Raw genomic sequence first — 20,757 nt, forward strand, 5'->3', positions numbered from 1 at the left:
CATTTTCAAGGGTACTATCAATTACCAAATACGCGCCCTAATGACCGACCTAATCTGAAACTTTAACCAAGATTTCGTTGTTGTGGGTGCTGTCGGTGCTGAAACTGGCGGAGTTGTGGTGGTTGAAATGGACGATGGTTTTGGTGATGGTTTCGGGACTGAATCTGGAGTTGCTGGAATTGTTGAGCTGTCAGCATTGTGTGCCTGGCTTGGTTGTTGGGGCTAAACCGCAGGTTCGGTCCAAATAATGGAGGGAAGTTGATCACTGGTCCACCATTTGTGTGGTTTTGACCTGTAAGTAGTTTTAAATGGTGTATCTCCCTCTTCAGTTCATCAGTTAAAGCTAAGTACAACAACAAAGGAAACATTAATTTAAATGATTAAAATAAATTAATGTATTAACTGAACATCTGAACCCAACTTACCATCTTGCAAGTGAACTTGTTGCTCCATGGTTTGTAACTGCAATCTGAGTTTGTTGTTTTCGACCGTCAAACTGTGTACATCTCTCTGTAAACAATACAACCAAAAGAAACTTATAAAATTGTTATCAAGAGCAAGATATAAATAAACAATGTTGCATAATGAATGAAATAGGCAAACCTGCGCAAGGGTCAATTAAGCAGACAAAGATGTTGCTTCTGTTTGCAGTATTTGGACTTCCCTCTCAAGCTCAGTTATGTATCTCATCTTTCTTTCCTTTGATCTTGCAGCAGACTGCCTATTTGCCCATATCCTGATAAACTCCGAAAGTAAATATTATCACAAATGTACCTAGTAAAATCTTACTCATGTAGTAGGATCCGGGGAGGATGAGGCAACACATTTATAATGGTAAAACTCACAATTAGTCAGTTATAAGTAACCAACATGTTTATAAATTATAATGGTAAAACATCACAATTACAATGGCAAACCATCAGTTTTCACATGGTATAATGGTAAACCAACACAGTTTTCTCATAGCAAATTATATTTAATGATATATTTTTTCGAAAAATAATATAAAGTATTTAAGTTTAACAAAATTGATATATAGAACTAATAGTTAATAAAAAATGGGTTTGGTATACAACCACCATCCCCAATCTAATCTCACACTGTTTTCAAATGACTATTTAAATGTTAAGATGTCAAATCATAGCCATCTACTTTTCAAACAACTGTCTCAGAATTTGTACGACTGTTTTAATGTTAATATGTCAAATCATAGCCCACATATTTTTCAAATGGTCATTTGAGGCTTCATTGAATGGCCGTTCGAGTTTAGGGATTGTGTTTTTAATACCTTTTTGCACGCTTTGGATCAACAAGAGCAAGCTCAGCAAGCTTGGCATTAGACAATGATTTCTTAGCATCAATTAATAATGTTATATCTTCAGGACCAAATGTTGCGGAACAATCCAAGGACAAACTATGATGATGTTTAACTTTGGTCCTGTCACTAGAACCATGATCACGGTTGGTACTTGAACTCTCGACCTCTAAACAACCCGACTCCTCAACATTACAACCAGATTTTTCGTCCATATCAAGGTACATCGAAAACAAATCTTCTTCGGTTTCTTCAGGACCCATGAAGTCACCCACAATACCAAGATCACTATCGAAGCTAATATCATCGGGTAGAGTCACGATTTCTGAATGGGCCCGTCTGTGACCCGAATACTTGGGCGGGTTATCCGGCATTTTGCTTATATAATGACTGAAATGATGGTTCTGGTTTTGCATTTTCTGTATAACCGTTTAACCGAAAACCCGAATTCCAACCAGAATGTGACAAATTCCCATTAGGGTCCTGAGATTTATTCTTCATTTTACACCAATTAAATCCTTGAATTCGAAACTACCGGCTTTCGACTACGTGCCCGGTGAAAACAAATATTAAGACATTGCAAGTTTTGTTACGTGAATCAAAATGTGAATGATGAATCATGCATGCATATTAATGTTAATCGAACGTTAGAGCGAATGAAAACCCATTAAAATGTTTCTAGCCTCATAATGGAGATGTGGTGGCTTATGAAACAAAGGGTCCTATGAATTGAGGTAATGTCATAAACTTGTTAGATGATAAAATTTAATAATTATGCCTACAACTCTACAAGCCATCAAGAGTCATTAAAAAAAATAAAAAAAATAACCAAGTAATATACATTTTTTTTTCATTTTTAATAGATTGGTCGAGTGGCGGCGTAACTTGTTGCCCGTTTACCTGCATCTCGATTGTAATTGAACCGTGTGTTTATTAACCACATGCAAATTGCTAGGTATGTCAAAAATGAAATTTTGTAGCTTATATTTATTATTAGTCAATCGGTTGATTTTAATAATAAACTAGGTAAACAAGGGGGAAACTGATTTGCTAATGGGCTTTCTTAATAATTTATGTATAGGTTATATAAATACGTTGGTTTATGCGACTCACCAGACGTATTTTTACACAAGCATGTATTACATGTTGTTGACACATTCAGCTGGAAAGAAATCCATCTTGTACACAGCTTTGGTCAACTGATTGTGCTCCAAAAGTTTCAATATTTCTAATCCATTGTGTGGTGTGTGTTTGGTCTAGTGGTTGCTCGATTGTGATGTTTATTTTGAATTATTCTTAGTCAGGAAACCTTACCTTTTTTTTATATATAGCATTTGGAGCTCTATATGTCTTTGTAAAAATGGAGATATGTAGTAGGAAGAACCCTTACATTTTTTTCTTAATTATATTGATTTGGTTTTGTTTTCAGATGCATTCAGAAGCACAAGCAAATCCACGTCCTTATATGGAGATCCCAGTGGGAGTGATTTTAGATATGGGATCGTGGGTAGGGAAGAATGTTCATAGCTGGATCAGTTTGGCGGTATCCGAGTTTTACATGGTCAACAGTCACTACAAAACAAGGATAGTTCTTCACACTAGGGATACTCATGGAGAACCACTGCATGCTCTGTCTGCTGGTAAGCCTAGTTTCACATCCTTGAAACTATTGAATGATATATCATCATAAAATGTGTGTTGAAACACATAGCAAGCATCTATGCCACATGCCGGCTAACAGATAAATTTATACCGGCTAAATATTTAATTGAGTAGGTAAAAGTATTTAATTTTAGAGACTAAATTTACACCGGCTAAGAAGACAGCTAAGAGCATTCCCAATGGGTTCTTTATACCTATCTTCATTTTTTTAAATTAAAAAAAATCATCTAAATAACCACTCCAACTCATTCTCTATCTCCAAACTATATTTCTAAATTTTAGTGAAATGGTATAGGAGGCCTCTAAATTTAGAGTGTTTTCACAACACTCCATTTCAAACTACCCTTCTATAAATATATATTAGAAATCAATTTACATTGAAAATGATAATAAGACAAAATAGTTAGAAGGTAAAACTATAAATGGAAGAAAGAGAAAAATAACCAAAAAAAAAGAATATAGAGATGAGATTAGAGAATGGGTCGGAGAGGTTTTTAGAAAATGATGTATAAATTAAAGAAAATTATGCTTTTTAGTTAAATTTTAAAGATGGAGATAGAGAACCCATTGAGATTGCTCTAAGAGATAAAAAGATATAAGTCAGCTAAGTATTTAATAAGGTAGGTAAGGTTGGTAAACTATTCAATTTTGCCAGCTAAAATTAGACGGCTAAAAGAAAAAAAAAGACAGATAAATGAAGCTTTAGCCTACAAGCCGAGTTGGAGCCGACTAAGAAGGAATGTATGGAGCCGGCTAAATGAATAGACACTTATCCCGAAGCCATCTATGAGTCAAGGATGCCGACTAAATATCCATAGATGTGGGCTAATTTAGCCGTCTTTGACACGTGTTGAATTTTTATAAGTTAAAAGTGAGTCTCGTTTACCTTTTACAAAATTCTGTGTTCATAAAGTGACGGCTAAGCTTAGACAGCTTATCTGACGTGCCAATTATTTATTGGTAAAAACCTCAATAATTAAAGAGATATATGCTAAATTAGATGTCTATTTTGAAAAATTTTGAATTAAACTTATTTATTTTGATAATTTTCCCTAATTTTTAATATATTTGATTCCGTTGTGGGCCACTTTGTATGACAATTGACATGTTGTGCACTAATCCTTTCAACAGTTTACTTATCGTTTTTCTTTTAAAAACCCAATTTAATAAATTAGGGTTTTTGAGTTTTTTTTCTTTTTTGAATTGTGAGATTTATGGGTATTTAAAAACAGTTTTTAAAATCTTTCAAAAATTTAAAATAGAAAAAACATTTGTTTTTTGTTTAACACTTTTTTAACTTATAAACTTTTTGAGAAAACTAATAAGTTAACAAGTTGTTTTTAAACTCATTCTTAAACATGCTCTATGACTAAAGTTTTCCACTTTTCAAGGTAATCAATGTATGGTTATACATTGCCAAAGCTAACTTAGCATAGAAGTTAAAGCTGACATAAATATTTCAAATTTGAAAAGGTTAGAAACATTGATAGACATGAGGGTGACATGTCGAAAGTGTTCGCATTCTTTTCTGACATTTTAATAGCCGAGGGAAAAAATAGTCATTTTGCCAAATCCTGAACTTTTTGATTATTTCCAAAAATGCCATTGAAAATAAATTTGAAACCCAAATCATATTTAAAATTCTAACTTTCATCCGTTTGACATTTTCAAGTCAACAATTTGAACCCATAACAAGTTTGACGATAAATATAATTGCATTATCAAACTTTTAATAATACTCAAATTTCCATTTTTGACCTGTAACAAATTTTGACCTAAATGTAGTTAACTTGTACCAAACAATCTATTTACCAATTTTTGACGTATAAAAATCACATTTAAGTTCCAGAAAAAACCTGAGACAATCCTTGATATAAAAATACTAAGAAATTAAATATGACAAAATTTGTTATGTCTGAAAGTGAGTCGTGTATATTTTAACATATATATAGTTTACTAAATTAACCGTAAAACAAATGGTCAGATTTAGAACATATATTTACAATTTATAAAATTATATGACGATTTACAACAACAACAATAACAATAATAGATAAATGGATTAATTTAAAAAAATGGATCGACTTAATCATATATTTTAATTTAATGATTAAAAAAATTACTTTGTAAAATGAAAGCGTATTCGAGTTTTGTTTTTCTTTATAACCTTCTACAATATACATACTACAATATGTTAATGATAACATTTGAAATTATATTTTTTTTCAATCTTTGAGAAACATGGCTTGTTGATTTTTGAATTTCACCAAGTATTTTGGATTGTATAGTAAAATAATATGTTAATATTTATTTTTATAAAAATGTACAGTTATAATATAAATATAGTCTAAAGGGAAAGTGAATAATAGCTAATCTATTACATATATTATGGTCAATTAAGATCTTAGTTTTGGAGGGAAATAATTGTAAGAATTAACCAAAAGATGACAAGTGTCCACAGTTATTTTACCTTATTAGAGTAGGTAGATCCAATTGAACATGTAACTAAGAACACCAACATTGAGGAATCCTTTATGTAGAGATCCTAAAATGTGAACTTTATGTCAGAAAACTATAATCTTCTTACTGAATCAAACAAATAACCAGAAAAACGATACACATGTTTAGCTTAACACAAAGTAAGGATACAATCAACCATCACGGAAAAGGCTAAACATCACGAGACTAGTACACACATACAAACGAACTCTCTAAACAAATTAGGATCATCAACATGACGAACCTTAGACGCTCCAAGAACGAAGATAAACGTTAGGAGAGAACCAACAAGAGACTTGATAAAAACGAGCCAGTCATATATATTTCAGCAGCAGACACAACCTTTAACTTTAAGCCCAACAACCGCTAACTTTAAGCCCAACTTCTAGACCCACTAAGCCCACTAGCTTCTGTCCAAGCCCATAAGCTACTACACCAACTCCAAGCCCATTTATCAATTATCCAAACCTCAAAAAGATAAGAACAAAGAATTAGAACTAAAACATACGTTATTTTGATTAAACAAAATATATTTCAATTATACGAATTGAACATAGACACATTTCAACACTTTATGATGATTTTTGTTTACATGCCAGCTCTTGATCTTCTAAAGAGACCGAAAGTGCAAGCAATTATAGGTTCACAATCAACAGCTGAAGCAAAATTCTTGGCAGTATTGGGGGACCAAGCTATAATACCTATACTTTCACTTTCAGCACTTCCATATTCTTCCAACAGACATCCTTATTTTCTTCAAATTATACAAGATGAAACAACTCAAGTTAAAGCCATTACATCAATGGCATTATCCTTTGGGTGGAAGTATGTTATTGTTATCTTTGAGGAGACTGAAAATGGGAGAGAAATGGCTACATTTATCACCAATTCTCTCCAAGAGAAGAGCATAACTATAACATATATGAGCGCCATTTCAACCTCTTCTAGCTATGAAGTATTACAAGAAGAGCTTCACAAGCTCTCAAAAATGCAAGCAAAACTATACATCGTACATGCTTCTCATTCCCTTGCATCCCACATTTTACGGAATGCAAAATATCTCGGAATGATGGATGCAGGATACAAGTGGATTGTCACTAGTAAGACAATGAACTTTTTGAGTATCATGGACACTGAAGTTATCGAGTCTATGCAAGGGGTGGTGGGTTTTAAAACATATATACCTCAATCAAGGGAACTTCACAAACTCATAATGAAATTGAGAAAGGAAATATATCAGGTGAAGGATCTCAAGGACATGAATGTTTATGCAATTTCGGCATGTAAAGGAGTTTTAGCACTGGCAATGGCTGTTGAGAAGACACTTTCTGTTCATAAACTGAACAAAAAAGATTTAGGAACGATTTCCCGAGCTCAATATTGGGGCCGTACAATACTTGTAAATCAGATGTTAAGAAACTCATTTGATGACTTAAGTGGTAATTTCAAATCTCTGAACGCAAGTGTTATGGCTCAAGTCCAAAAAGTAATAAACGTAGTAGGCAAAAAGGAAGTGAATGTTGGGTTTTGGACAACAGATACTTCTTTCGTCAAAAACATTAATAAATTGAGCACTTTTGCAAATGATGGCCTGGAATCCATCATGTGGCCTGGAGGTGTCTTGGATAATCCAATGCATCGGATGCTACAAGCGAGTAGCAAGCGCCTCAGAATTGGCATTCCAAGGAGATTCCGATCAGGGCCCCTTTTTGATGTTAAGCGCGATGCTCAAACTAACTCGATACTTGTTTCAGGGTTTTGTGCAGATGTATTCTTAGCTGCCTTTAATAGATTTGATGACAGTGTGTCCTTTGAATACATTCAATATGAAAGAGATTATGACGATCTGATAGATCGAGTCCATAAAGGGGTATGCATAATTTTCTGATTCAGTATTCTTTTTTAAACAATAAATCACCATTATAGGCTTTATTGAATTATCGTCTTTCTCAGGAAGTCGATGCTGCCATTGGAGATATAACAATCATAGCTAACAGATCTCGATATGTTGATTTCACAATTTCATACACGGATCTTGGACTTGAAGCATTATATCGAAATGTAGATGCAAATGCAAACCTGTGGATATTCATGAAACCACTTAGTTCAGATCTTTGGCTTGTTGCTGCTTGCTTCTTTATTTTACTAGGAATTGTCATTTGGATTCTTGAACATCAGACAAATGATGAATTTCAAGGTTCCCTGGTACAACAAATAGGAGCAACCCTGTGGTTCGCCTTTTCAACCCTTGTCTATGCCCAAAGTAAGCTATTACATTTTTTTTTCTTTTTGTTTTTTTGGTTGGAGATGTGTCAATTTTATTTATTAAAAAAACGATACTCTCGTCGGTATTGGGAAATATTCTACTACAATAGCATTTATAAAACTGAATAAAATGGGTATAAAATACAATGTTTTTCATCTTCCAAAATTGATTTGAACCAATGTCTTTAGCGGGTATTTTAATGGTTCTTTATGTAGTATCTTCGTCTTATTTCTTCATAGCATTTAGCCTTTCACTAAGCTCCTTGACTACAATAATAAGCAAGCGAAATATTGACGTGGCTGAGGATTCATGTTCAATACGGGTCCCTTAAAACATATTTCAGGTCACTACTAAAGAGTCTATTTGTCTTCCATGTTACTAAGTATATACTGTCGTGGAAGGCCACACACCTGGGGTTACACCGAATAAACTTGTAGTATTTGAAATTTTGGAAAAATAAGAATGTGAAGGTATTCCTCTCAATATGGTCCTTAGCATATGGGCCTTCAAGTTCTTTTTATTCTTCTTAATCTCTAAGAATTCTTCCTCTCATCATATAATTAGGGGTGAGAAAGATAAGGGTCGGACCCTTGAAACCCGGTTACCCGACTCACAAAACCCTTAATTAGACCCGAATATACAATATGGGTCGGGTTAAGGGTATTTAAATTTCACCTTAAAGGGTAAAAGGGTTTTAAGGTCCGACCTTTATTCAAACCATTGACCCGTTTACTGGTTTCTAGATAGATATACATCAGATTCGCTATTAATCTGAAATATAGGAGAGCTTTGTTTTCATATATGATTTATCCGAAATTTCCCAACTACTAAGCAAAATAAAAATAAATGGCCATAATACTGCTTGGAAATATATATATAGGAATCAATGAATTGTTCTCTACATGTAATTTGTGAATGTGAATATTATTTGCATCAGTTCAAATGGTTGATAAACTTTCGTAGTTATACATTACTATGTTATTAAATGAAAGTATAATTGTTCTAGGATTCATATATTAAAGTTATATATATGAGATATATGCAACTAGTAAATGCAGAAAATGAGATATGATTACTGTCTTAAAGGGTAAAGGGTCGGACCCTTGAAACCCTTATTTATACCCGACAAGGTTTAAAAGTACGGAATCGCGCCTCGAGGCGTTTTCCCATAGCCTCACGAGGCGAAACGAGGCGTAAGCTCGAGGCGGGATTTAAAAATAAATATAAAATTTATATATCTTATTAAAAAAATAGTTAACATCAAACAAAGAACTTTCCAAAATAATTTCATCATCAGATTCACTAGTCATGAAAAACACACAAAAGTCTAAACCATAATAATAAAAGACAAGTTTGAAACCCGACACCAATTTGGTAGAAGAAGAGAAGTCCAGATCTTTGTATTTTCTAGTGTGATGTGCAGAGTTAAAATAAGTAAAAATTAGGGTTAATACTAGCGTCAATTTTTTTACCGCCAAAATTTTTACCGTAAAAAAAATAGGTTTTCCCGCCTCTCACGCCTCAGCCGTACTTTCCGCCTCAACCGTTTTTTTGCGCCTCAGCTATGAAGAGGCGTACGTTTATTTTTATCCCCTGAGGCGCCGCTTCAAATTCGTTTTGTTACCGCCTCGAACTGAGGCGCGCCCCGAGGCGCCGCCTCACAACGTTTTTTTAAACCATGATACCCGACCATTTTATTGTTTAGAGGGTAGGGTCTCGGGTCCACGTTTCTTTCTTAAAGGGTAAAGGGTCTGGGTAGGGTATTAGGTAAAAGGTTCGGGTCTTACCATTTGTAACATCTCGAAAAATACCATATTTATTTTTGGGTTAAAATGCCAAGTTTGAAAATAGACGAACCCAAAAAAATAATTTAATAATAAGTATGGTAAAGAAATAATATATGGATAAAAATAAGTTAGAAGAATTTATGTTAAAGATATGGAGGAAAAAATTCCATCCCACATAGGGATGGCAACGGGCCGGGTTCGGGCCGGGTATCGGTAATCCCATGCCCATACCCGTTTGTAAAGCCGTGTCACATACCCGGCTCATTACCCGTCGGGTATTTGTCGGGTAATTACCCGTCGGGTATCAGCCATATCCGCGGGTATTGAGTATACCCGTTGGGACTTTCAAGTACATTGTTTTATTCATTATAATTATTTTATCCATCTTATTTATACAATAATTTTTACAAATTTAAATATAATGCACTCCATATATATAAGCATGACAATAAATAAATAATATCATTATAATTTGTATATAATTTTTTATGTATATGCTTCACAACCTATGAAATACAAAGAGTTTTACGGGTATATCATTTGGGTGTATGGTTCGGGTAAACGGGTATGTCTTTTCGGATAATCGGGTAGGGTATCATCTAATCTCATACCCGGCCCGTACCCGCGGAAATTTTTAAATCCTAATCCCATACCCGCCCCATGCCCATCGGGTTTCGGGTATACCCGTCCCATTTATTTTGGGTTTCGGGTATACCCGTCGGGCACGAGTTTTTTTTGCCATCCCTAATCCCACATTGAAAGGAGGAAGAAAATTGAATTCTTTTCCATGGATATAAATAAGGAAAATAAATTTCATTCCAAATGGAAAGTGGGATAAATTTGGAAGCTCTTTGTAAGAGATGGAGTTTCCATAGCAATATTCTTTTATGCTTAGCATGCACCAAGTGGTCCTAGCGGAGGGTGCGGAGCACCCGACGCGCATGGGCTCGGGTGACGGCGAAAGCGAAGCAATCGTGACACGTGTCCAGCCACGTGGTGCCACGTGTCCACACGTGGCAGGTCTACTAGGTGACCAATCAAGCCTACTGGGTGGCGTCGCAATACGCGATGGCCGAACTTAAAGTTCCATCGCGATACGCGATGGAATATTATAATCAGTGGCGGTTAACAAATCCATAGCGATACGCGATGGATCCCTTTTTCGACCCATCAAAATCTCAACCCTATAAATAGGGGTGTCGGGCTCTGCTTTGTGCATCCCAAAATCAGTTTCACAACTCACTTTCTCGATAATCGTGTCTCGATTCCGTTGTTCCGACGATCCTCGAAATACGTGCAAGGCGAAGAAGTGTTGTTAGATCATTCCCTCGATACCGACAAAAAGTAGGAGTGCTGCTCACATCAAGCTTAGGCATTTCTAGAAATACAAGCAATACAAGGTAGGGATTCCACCCGATTATTTTATTATATATGGCTTAGACCGTAGTCGAAGGTATAATCTATACCTTGATATTATAATAAGTAAAATATAGTTTTCATAAGACGAGGGTGTAGATTATATGTTATTTCTTTATAATTATAAATATTTTACAATGTCTCTTAAGAAATAAGAAACTTGGTATGAAGAAACGTAGTGTTTAAAATGATGAAATCTCTTGGACTAAAGGTCCAAGTATTTTATAATAGTGAAATGATTATCAAAGTAATGATTATTCAAATAGATTAAAGGTCTAAAGCTAGATCACTAATCTAGTATTTATAAAAGGTTATTCTTGTACTATAGATCCGACGTAACAAGAAGAGTACATCAGTGGTTAAACTGATCATAACAAAGGTGAATACGTCTAAACTCTTTACAAATTGAAAACTCTTTAATCGAGTCTTATAAATGATTGCATGGGATTGCGTATCCCTAGTTATAAACAAAGGTAATCAGTGGCCTTCAGGCTATCGTATACGTTTGTCTGGATCCTTTCATATGTGGTTAGACGGTGGGCACACCGCACCACGCCTGATTATGCCTCCACCACGTTGGGCCGGACCTACGATGTTCGAGTGGGGATAATCTTGTGTATATAGGTAGTGGTTACGATCTCGAACGTTGCGGTGTTCGTTGAGCGGTTTCGAGTTGAGCTGGAGTTTGTAATAGTTATTCAGACTTTCAGAACTTGATTGTTTCCTAAGCCATGTTGGGCCGAGGCCTACGATGTCTCGAGGGGATAATTAAGTATCAAAATATTTTGTGTCAACATATTCACCAGCATGCATTGCTGACGTATTTTACAACTGTTTTTCAGGTCGAGATTAGGTGTTTGGAGATGAAGAATAGCCATTAGGCGATCTGATGGCTCAGATGGAGTTTTATTATTAAAATAATGTAAATTATGGTTTTCATGTTTCAAACACTTTTGTACCAACCATGGGGTGTTTAATTCCCGACTTTTTAATTATATTAATATTTTAATTAAAACTTCTGCTTTACAACCTTAAACTCTGATATATTTACAAAACATGTACAACTATTGGTCACACGTCTAGGCCCTAAGTTGAGGTGTGACACCCTTTGAACAGTCCTACATATAATGAGGCACAAAAGAACTCATATCAAGAGTCATTGATGGATGAAGAGTCTCTTTTTAATTAGAGACTTAATATAGACATTAAAACTCTAAGGAACTAACATAAGAACTCCCGTTATGATACATAAACAACTCGTAGCGGTTTGTAGACACGATATCTTTGAGCTAACCCCAATTTGTGTAGGTGACAATACACTTTACACAACACTCTCCTTAGTTGGGCACATCCTCTCATTTTGAAAGTGAATCGTATTCCATGAATATGATATCTATATATTGGAATACTAGAGCGTTTGAGTATTTCTATTGATTGGTCATGTCATGTAGGGCGGTGTAAGACACTTTTGAATAATAATTCAAATGGATAGAAAGATGTCTTGATCGATATCAAGTAGCTATACTTGACACGAAACAATAAAGTTGTTTATAAATAGAAATACAACTTTTAGGCCCAGTTACATTGTTTTGATCATGGTTAATCATTCCATAATCGATTTGCTTTAACCTTTAAAACCGATTAACCAAAACCGTCATAATGGGTCGGTTATGGTATCTATTGACCGGAATATCGGTTATGGGTTCGGCCAAAAACCGCCTCAAACCGACCCATGAAGCGTACTTAGTCTCCTAGCAGGTTGTAGACGCGCATGATAGGTTGGTGTTAGCTTTGAACCTTCTTTTATGAAGCATACTTAGTCTCTTAGAAGGTTGTAGACACGATGTCCTTGAACGACCCCTAATTTGTGTAGACGACAATACACTTCACACAATACTCTCCTTAGCTGGTCACATCCCCTCATTTTCGTGTTTAGTAATGGTCCTAGAACACTTTCCTAAGTCTGCGAGTGCTCTAGAAATTGTGCCCCCAATTCCATTCGAAGCGTAATTTACCCAAATCATATACCACATATTATGCTTAACCTCACAATTTGTCTCGGGAGTTTTTATCTATTTATTTCACATGCTCAATGAATATTGGTATAATATGGTTTCTAAATTCTAAGTATGTAGATGAGAAAGAAACGATCTCAATGTTTTTGTATAGTTTAGGTATGTTGTCTGGAACAAAACCAATTGAAAAGTTTATGATTCCATTCAAGTAGGGGTGTTCGTGGTCTGCTTTTACAATTTTTAGGTCAAATTGTGAACCAAATTGTTAGTTACGTTTTTTGTTATTAAAAACTGAAACTGAAGCGTTGAAAATTAAAACCGAACCAAACTATTACCAAATTGTTCTTAACAGTTTGGTTCCGATTTAGTTGCACGGTTTGAACTTATCGTGCTTTTAAAAAGTTACTATTAAATTAAACCGTAAAGTGTCGAATCTTTAAATGACCTTTCTTTGAGTGATAATTGTTTATGTTTTGTGTGGATAAGTTAACATTGTTTATGGGTCATGACTTATGAGAGAAGAACAAGTATCCAGACTTATGGTTAAAAATTTTGCAAAAAAAAAAAAAGAAAAATATATGCAGCAAAATGCATACAGTTTGAAAAATTTTAAGTACTTTAAACAGTTATAATACATCAAATCCTATGTTACTGTTCGGTTTATACGGTTTGAAACTGTAAAATAAATCTAAACTAAATCATTCGTTACAGTTTGAAAATTTTTAAATCGACTGACCGAAAGGTAATAAAGAAAATCGATCGTAAAATCAAACCGATGAACGGTTGGGACAATTTCACGGTTTCAAATCGAACCATTAACATCCCTACATCCAAGTAGTGAATGATTGTTAATAACTTTAGTTGATGGAATTTGAAAAGGCCAGCCAAACAAAGTTTTTTATGGAAACTTTTAAAATCCAGTTTCAGTTTCCTTCAATTCTACTAACCAAACGTAGCCTAAGGGATAGAGAGAGAATACTACACCAAAGAGATCTAATTTATGAGATTATCAAGAGACTTACGTCTTGTTCTTGAGTTTTTTAACCAAGAAAAGAAAATGAAATGAGAAGGAAGATAAGAGAATATATTATTTTTAATTAAGTGTGTACTTGAGTTGGAAGGAAATTAGAGGAAAGAAAAGGATAACTATGTAGTTATCCTTAGTAATTATCCCATTTTTTAAAGGATAATTTATTGAAGAAATAAATTAATTTAATTTAAGGAAAAACCTCCATTTTAACCATTTATCCCTCCCAACTCAAAGATTTCTCCACTAGCCTATTCTATTCCAAAAATATCCATGAAGAACACCGGCGTGTGCTTCCTTATTTTCCGACAACGACGGTTTTTGTTAGCCAACAATAAAGCAACACCTGGCGGTGTTAATGGCATTGGCGGATCCAGCATACAAACGGGTGGTTCCCCGGAACCACCCGAGTTTCGAAATAATAGTGTACGGATGTATAGAAGACGCGTAGGAACCACCTTATAAATTAAGAGGGAACCATCTAAAAAAAATTCCTGGATCCGCCACTGGTTAATGGCGGATCCGCCGGCAAGTTTCAGCAAAAGTGAGGAGGCGACTCTGTTGAGCTTGATATGCCCCCGTCGGAACCGACGGTATCTTCTTTTCCGGCAATAAGTATCAGAAACTTACAAAGTCAACATTGATACACTGAAAACTTTGCGTACATCTTCATACCAACTCGTCTTGCTAACTTCTATCCAAACAGCAACAAAAAAAATGATAACGACGAATTAAAAACAAGCCGCCAGAATAAGTGAAGGTCGCCGGAATACATACCGGAGTAGATGAAAGGTCGCCGAAATACGTTCCCGTTATATTTAGTGCCGGAAGTACAATACATGTGGGTGGTACCAGCAAACAAGCCCGCCGGAAAACATGGCAGATCTAGGTTTTTTATCGGAAAAGGGATCCCGTCGGTTCCGACGGTGACACGATCTCTGCCCGTCGGTTCCGACGGGGACATATGAAGCACAATAAAATCGTCTCCTCGTTTTTTGATAAGTTTTTATAACCTTTCCGTCGGATCTGTCACTAACACGGCCAGGTGTTGCTTGATTGTTGGCCGGAAATAATGTCGGATGTCGGAAAATAAAGGAAGGGCCGCCGGTATCCTTCATAAACATTTTGGTAACATTTTTGGGTAGGCTAAACGTACTCCCTCCCTTGCTATCCATACACCCCTGAACTTTCATTTTCCCTTAACATTTGTAATTGATATGTTAGTCCCTCTTACTTTATTTTATAATTCTCCTAAAATATCAATTAAAAAACTATTAAATTTTTATTTTTGTTTTACATTTTTTTATATATTTTTGTTATTGATTTTATTATTTTATTTCTTTAAGATCTCTAGCTAGTTTTTTATTTTTTTATATTTTTATAAAATGTATTCAAAACAATTTGATTTTATTTGTTAGGTTTGGATACATGATATTAATGTTACATGATAAAAGAGTCAATTTTTTTATCAAGTTGTATGTTATTTAATCTTTTTATTTATAAAATATAATACTATTTTTTATAAAAAAAATGCAATCTTACTCTTAATTTAAAAAAACGCCCTCCAAAAAGATTTAAACAGGTATAGAAAAAAATTTGTTTTTTTTTAAAAAGAAAAAAAATACTTTTTTAAGAAAAAATATGTTTTTACTAAAAGCTTTTAAATATATACATAAAAGGGTAAATAGAAAAAAATATTGTTAAATAAAAGTAGAAAAAAATGCTTTTATAAAAATAATAATGATAATAAAAGATAACAAAATGACAAAAGAAACAACAAAAAGTCTAAATTGTATTAATGTAAAACTTGAAGGAGGGGATATGTTTAGTAAAAATGGATGAAAGGGAGTATGTTTAGCAGCACCTATTTTTGGCCTGTGGACAATTGCTTGACATAGGGAAGGAATATGGACAATATAAGAATTTTCCCTTAATTTAATCATTCCTAACTCCTCATACTCATTTCCTTTCCATCATTGAAAAAAACTCAAGAACACCCATTTTTTAATTATCCTTAGTTTTCCTTTCCTTTTCCGCATTTAAAAAAACTCAAAAACAGGGCGTTAACACTTTTTCTTATTCTTTTATTTATCTAATCAAGAATAATCGTTAACTACCACCACCTAAGATTTCAGGATTTTAGATGGTTTCCTGGTTTGGACACTCAAATTTCGATTCAATTATAACTAAACATTGGTTAAGCTAGAAAGTAATTCATCAAGACTCGCATGCAGGACAGAAGCTCGAAAGTAACTTGTCAAGATTCGTAGTCATCGTGTGGTTTTTCGTAGTGCTCGTGCTTGTATCAAGCTACATTGCAGCGCTTAGTTCACTTTTAACGGTAGAACAGATTCAGTTAGCATCAATTAGAGGATCAATTGGGTACCCGTCTGGTTCCCTTGTAGTTAAGAATTTGTATATTGATAAAACAAAGGGAAAGCTATATCATTCATATGAGGACGTTGTTGATATGCTGAGAAATGGGAGCAAGAAAGGCGGTGTTGACGTTGTCGTTGATGAGGCTCCTTACATCAAAGAATTCCTTGAACGTTATCCATCGGGCTACACCACGGGGGTCTTTTCGCATAACACTAACGGTTTTGGCTTTGTGAGTTACATTTTATTTTAGGGAAAATTCCCAAAATAAGCGTTTATGAAAACGTTTTTCAGGTTTTATGTGTCATTTGCAAGAAATTTTCAAAATAGGTATTATAAACTCGTCGTGATGAGTAGTTTATGATTACACACGAGTAGTTTGTAGAACCAGTTAAAACTTGCCACGTGCCCTTAAATTAATCGTAACGAAATATTCACTAATCATTTACTCGTCACGACTAAATAAGTTTCATGCCTCGTAATCAACGCCCACGAGTAATTCATACGTCATTTAGTCGCGGCAACTAGTTTACCTGGTTTACATTCCCTACACGAGCAGTTTATTAGTAGTTAACTCGCCGCGACTACTCTAACCTTACAATCTACTCGTCGCGACTAAAGAACTTATAAGTTACTCGTGGGAGTTGATTACGAGGCATAAAACTTATTTAGTCGTGACGAGTAAATGGTTAATAAATCTGCTTGTTATGGTTAGTTTAAAGATACGTGTCAAGTTTTTAATTGGTTATACAAATTATTCGTCACGATTAGATTATAATACCTATTTTGGGAATTTCTTGCAAATAGCACCGAAAATCTGAAAAACGTTTTCATAAACGCATATTTTTGGAATTTTCCATTTATTTTATCTTTGACTTTGTGGATGAATATATTCTTCACCTTTTTTTGTTCCTAATTGAACATAAACCGTGCATAATTTTCAGGTATTCACCAAAGGTTCCAATCTGACCCTTGAAATCTCCACACAAATTGCCAGTTTACGAGAAACCGGGGAATTACAAAGATTAGAACAAAAGTGGCTTGGAACACAACAAGATTCACTGTCAAAGAATTCAGAAACTTCACCGAAGATTCTAAACTTTAAAGGGTTGCGTGGTTTATTTCTTATCAGTGGAGTCTCAATGGCGGCTGCTCTTTTCTTATACACGCTTTATTACATTCACGAGAGTGTGCATTATACCTATACCAAGCTGACAGAAGGAAGGCTATCATTCATCTTGAAATTTCTTTCGCCTGGAAGTACAATTGCAGCTGTATGAAGATGAACCAAATAAAAGAAATATATGCAATTATGACATTCGTCTTGTTTTATCTATTTATTCATTGGACTAGTATGCCTTTTAACGTTATGAATTACTTATTAATAACCAGCCATGAATGTCAGTATCAGCTAAGATATTTAAATGTCACTACATGCGTTTATTATAACAAATTTGATTAATTAAAGCCATGACTTTATGTACAATATAAAATAAAAATAAAGATGTAAAATGTCAATCATCTTCCAAATATTTGCAAACAAATGTCTAATGTAGGTGTCAAATTAACTGCAACTATCAAAATTATAAAATACAAAACTAACAAATGTTTGAATAAAAACTCGAAGCTTCATCGTGTTCATGAACCTGTTTCACAATCTTCATGCGAGTAAAATGATACTTGTGTTAACTTCGTCTTAATTAGTATTGATACTAGTGGTTTCCACTTAAAAAATAGACATTTCAGTATGCAAACAAATGAACAATGAGAACACTATTCAAGATGCAAATAATTATATTTTTACAAATTTGACATCACCACAAATTTGACATCACTACATAGGCATATAGCATTATTGCTTTTCCTGTCACCTTGAAACCAAAGATCCCATCTCAAATTAACCAGAAATTATATAAATTAACCCAACAATTTATTTTTCGTAAATTGGAAATACATAGTCCCAACTTTTGGGTATTGGCCGATAGTAATTGCACATTTAAAAATATATATTAACGATCCAACCTTTCGACTATTTTTCTCTCAATGGACCTCCTTTTACTTAAGGTCCAAAAAAAATTTCGCCTTCACCCCAAAAATTATTTTCACTTCTCGGAGCCGGCTCCGGTTAGAACTTCAACTTATTTTTTTTCTAAAACCATTTGTACATATTTCATAGCATGTTGAACTTCCTTTATTGCATCTTCTATATTGTTGGTCTTATATATTTTTATATTTGCCTTCCACGTTATATCTCTTTTTTTGTTCATATTGTTCTTGCTTTTATTTATTTATTGTTTACATAATAAAAAAAATCATTCAGTGATGGTTCTTTTCTAGTTAAAGCTTAGTTGGTACTTAGATTGTTGATTCGGAGAAAACAGCCCAAAATGTTTCTCGGACTCGTGTCCATCTTTTCGGTTTTCATCAAACATCGCAAACAAATACGTCTCCATATTTCTCCCAGGCCGTGGGACGCCCGCTTCATATGCGCAATCAAATTCCTATAATAAGTTACCGCGTTTTCAACCGTCGCGCCCTTGTTCCCACCCGACGGCCACCCGCTCTCTGACACAACAATATCCAAATCCGCACCACCAAGACGCGACTGTGCTGCATAATGAGCGAGCATCATACATTGCGTCAAAAAGATTCGAATATTGTAAATCGTTATCATTCACGACGGTTCCGGATTAAACAATGTGTATGAAAGATCAACATTTGAGTCGTCCGCGTAAGCAAAGTAGGGGTATATCAGTATATGTTCACTAGCATAGGCGAATTGTTTTCGACTAGGAAATTTATTATCGGCTCAATAACGCCTTGAACATTGTCCGCGAATACCCCCTTACTTGGTGGATACGATTTGGATAATAAATCCGTGTAGGTCGCGGTAGACTCTTTTATTCTATTGGCCAGTCCGGCGTCCTGGATAGCTTTCTGAATATTTTCCATTGCGGGAAGTACAAAGTCGACGAAAACACGCTTTTCGTTATTTGGGTCGACTTCATTTCCTACGGCTATGTATACGTTTGTAGTTAATTTACTAAAAATATAAGTTACTAGAAAGAGCAAGCAGAGTAGTAGGAGGTTTGTTGCGATGGTTTGAATTTATGGAATTTGTTTATGACATGAAACCATATATAATATATAGATATAATCAATAAAATCAACCATGAACCAATTCAGTCACTCAAATACAAATATGATTTGTTTTTTTATTTGTTTTGCTAAATAAATAAAGTTAAGAAAGAAACAAATTCGTGTTAGACAAAAATAATTTTTACATTTTAAGTTTTTATGAAACCAAAATCAATTTTCAAAGTTGTATAAATAGCACTAATTATTTGTTACAGGTGAGTGAATTTGATGTTACCTACAAAAATGTAACCATGTTTCCCACTGTTCCACACTTCCACTAAATTCATTTGGTGTTTTTTTTTAACCTAAAGTAACTTAATTTTCATTAGTTGTTAAATTCTACATAATTATTTTAGATAAAATGGCAAAACTAGTCCTTTATATTTTCACGTTTTTTTAATGGTCATTCTTTGGCAAACTTAATGTCAAAAAACATCATTTATTCTTAAATACTCTATAGCCCTAACCCAGTTATCTTTTTTCGTTAAATCCGGTCATGTGCATTGCACATGAGGGTAATATTGTAATTTTACATATTTATTTAAAAATTAAAAATAAAAAAGAAAATATATTTAAAAGTAAATACTCTCTCTCTCTCTCAGCCACTATTACTAGTCACCTCCGGCCATTAAATCCGGTCATCCGCCACCCACAGCCACCATTACTAGTCACCGCCAGCCGTCTCCACCCACAGCCACCATTACTAGTCACCGCCGACTGCCTCCATATGTAACTCCCACACATTAAAAACCCTAAATCCACAATACTCTTCAATCTTCATAATTACAAAATCAAAAACCCTACCTTTAGCCCTAATCCATCTCCACCATCTCTGTTTAGCGATGATCACCACCACATCTCCGGTAACCATTACCACCATCGTCAGTGACCACCACCAGAGCGTCACACCATCAATCCACCACACTACTAGAAAAGAGTAATGTTTCCTACAAAAATTTCCAACGCATTTCCTACAAGCACTATTTCCTACACTTTTCCAACGAAATTCCTACGAAAAAAGAGAACCCAAAATTTGCAACAAAATTCTGACAAGATAGCAACAAAAAAAATGTGTTAGAAATGCGTAGCAAATATTCCAACACAATTCCAACAAAAAATTGGTTACATACTTTTATGTTTCATTTTCGTAAAAAATGCGTAGCAAACAAACAAATTAAATATAAATAATAAATTTCGTTGGAAATGCATAAAAAATATTCCAACGTAATATGAAAAACATTTAATTACAAACTTTT

General features: G+C 34.4%; 1 protein-coding gene and 2 pseudogenes across 2 annotated transcripts; 1 reads left to right on the plus strand and 2 right to left on the minus strand.

Moving 5' to 3' along the window:
* On the minus strand, positions 1–1,731 carry LOC143555047 (putative transcription factor PosF21; annotated as a pseudogene). The gene is made up of 4 exons (XR_013139139.1): positions 1,289–1,731; positions 604–736; positions 426–510; positions 1–343 (listed from the first exon to the last, which is right to left on the minus strand). The product of XR_013139139.1 is annotated as a putative transcription factor PosF21 (transcript).
* Positions 1,732–2,716: 985 nt separating this feature from the next.
* LOC143555048 (glutamate receptor 2.7-like) lies at positions 2,717–17,643 on the plus strand. Its single transcript, XM_077044679.1, has 5 exons — positions 2,717–2,955; positions 6,076–7,346; positions 7,430–7,739; positions 16,222–16,595; positions 17,308–17,643. Exons 1-5 carry the CDS (start codon positions 2,745–2,747, stop codon positions 17,641–17,643), a joined length of 2,502 nt encoding a protein of 833 aa, XP_076900794.1. The 5' UTR covers positions 2,717–2,744.
* Positions 17,644–18,692: 1,049 nt separating this feature from the next.
* On the minus strand, positions 18,693–20,381 carry LOC143555050 (glucan endo-1,3-beta-glucosidase pseudogene; annotated as a pseudogene).
* Positions 20,382–20,757: the final 376 nt, after the last annotated feature.

Source organism: Bidens hawaiensis, unplaced genomic scaffold, assembly GCF_021521415.1.
Source record: "Bidens hawaiensis isolate Kalapana, Puna unplaced genomic scaffold, B.hawaiensis_p1.1 tig00017951_1, whole genome shotgun sequence".
Lineage (NCBI taxonomy): Eukaryota > Viridiplantae > Streptophyta > Magnoliopsida > Asterales > Asteraceae > Bidens > Bidens hawaiensis.

Coding starts and splice junctions, on each gene's coding strand:
- LOC143555048 (XM_077044679.1), top strand. CDS start 2,745: ATGCATTCAGAAGCACAAGCAAATCCACGTCCTTATATGGAGATCCCA. Junction 7,347..7,429: donor TAGATCGAGTCCATAAAGGG/GTATGCATAATT, acceptor CGTCTTTCTCAG/GAAGTCGATGCTGCCATTGG. Junction 16,596..17,307: donor ACACTAACGGTTTTGGCTTT/GTGAGTTACATT, acceptor CATAATTTTCAG/GTATTCACCAAAGGTTCCAA.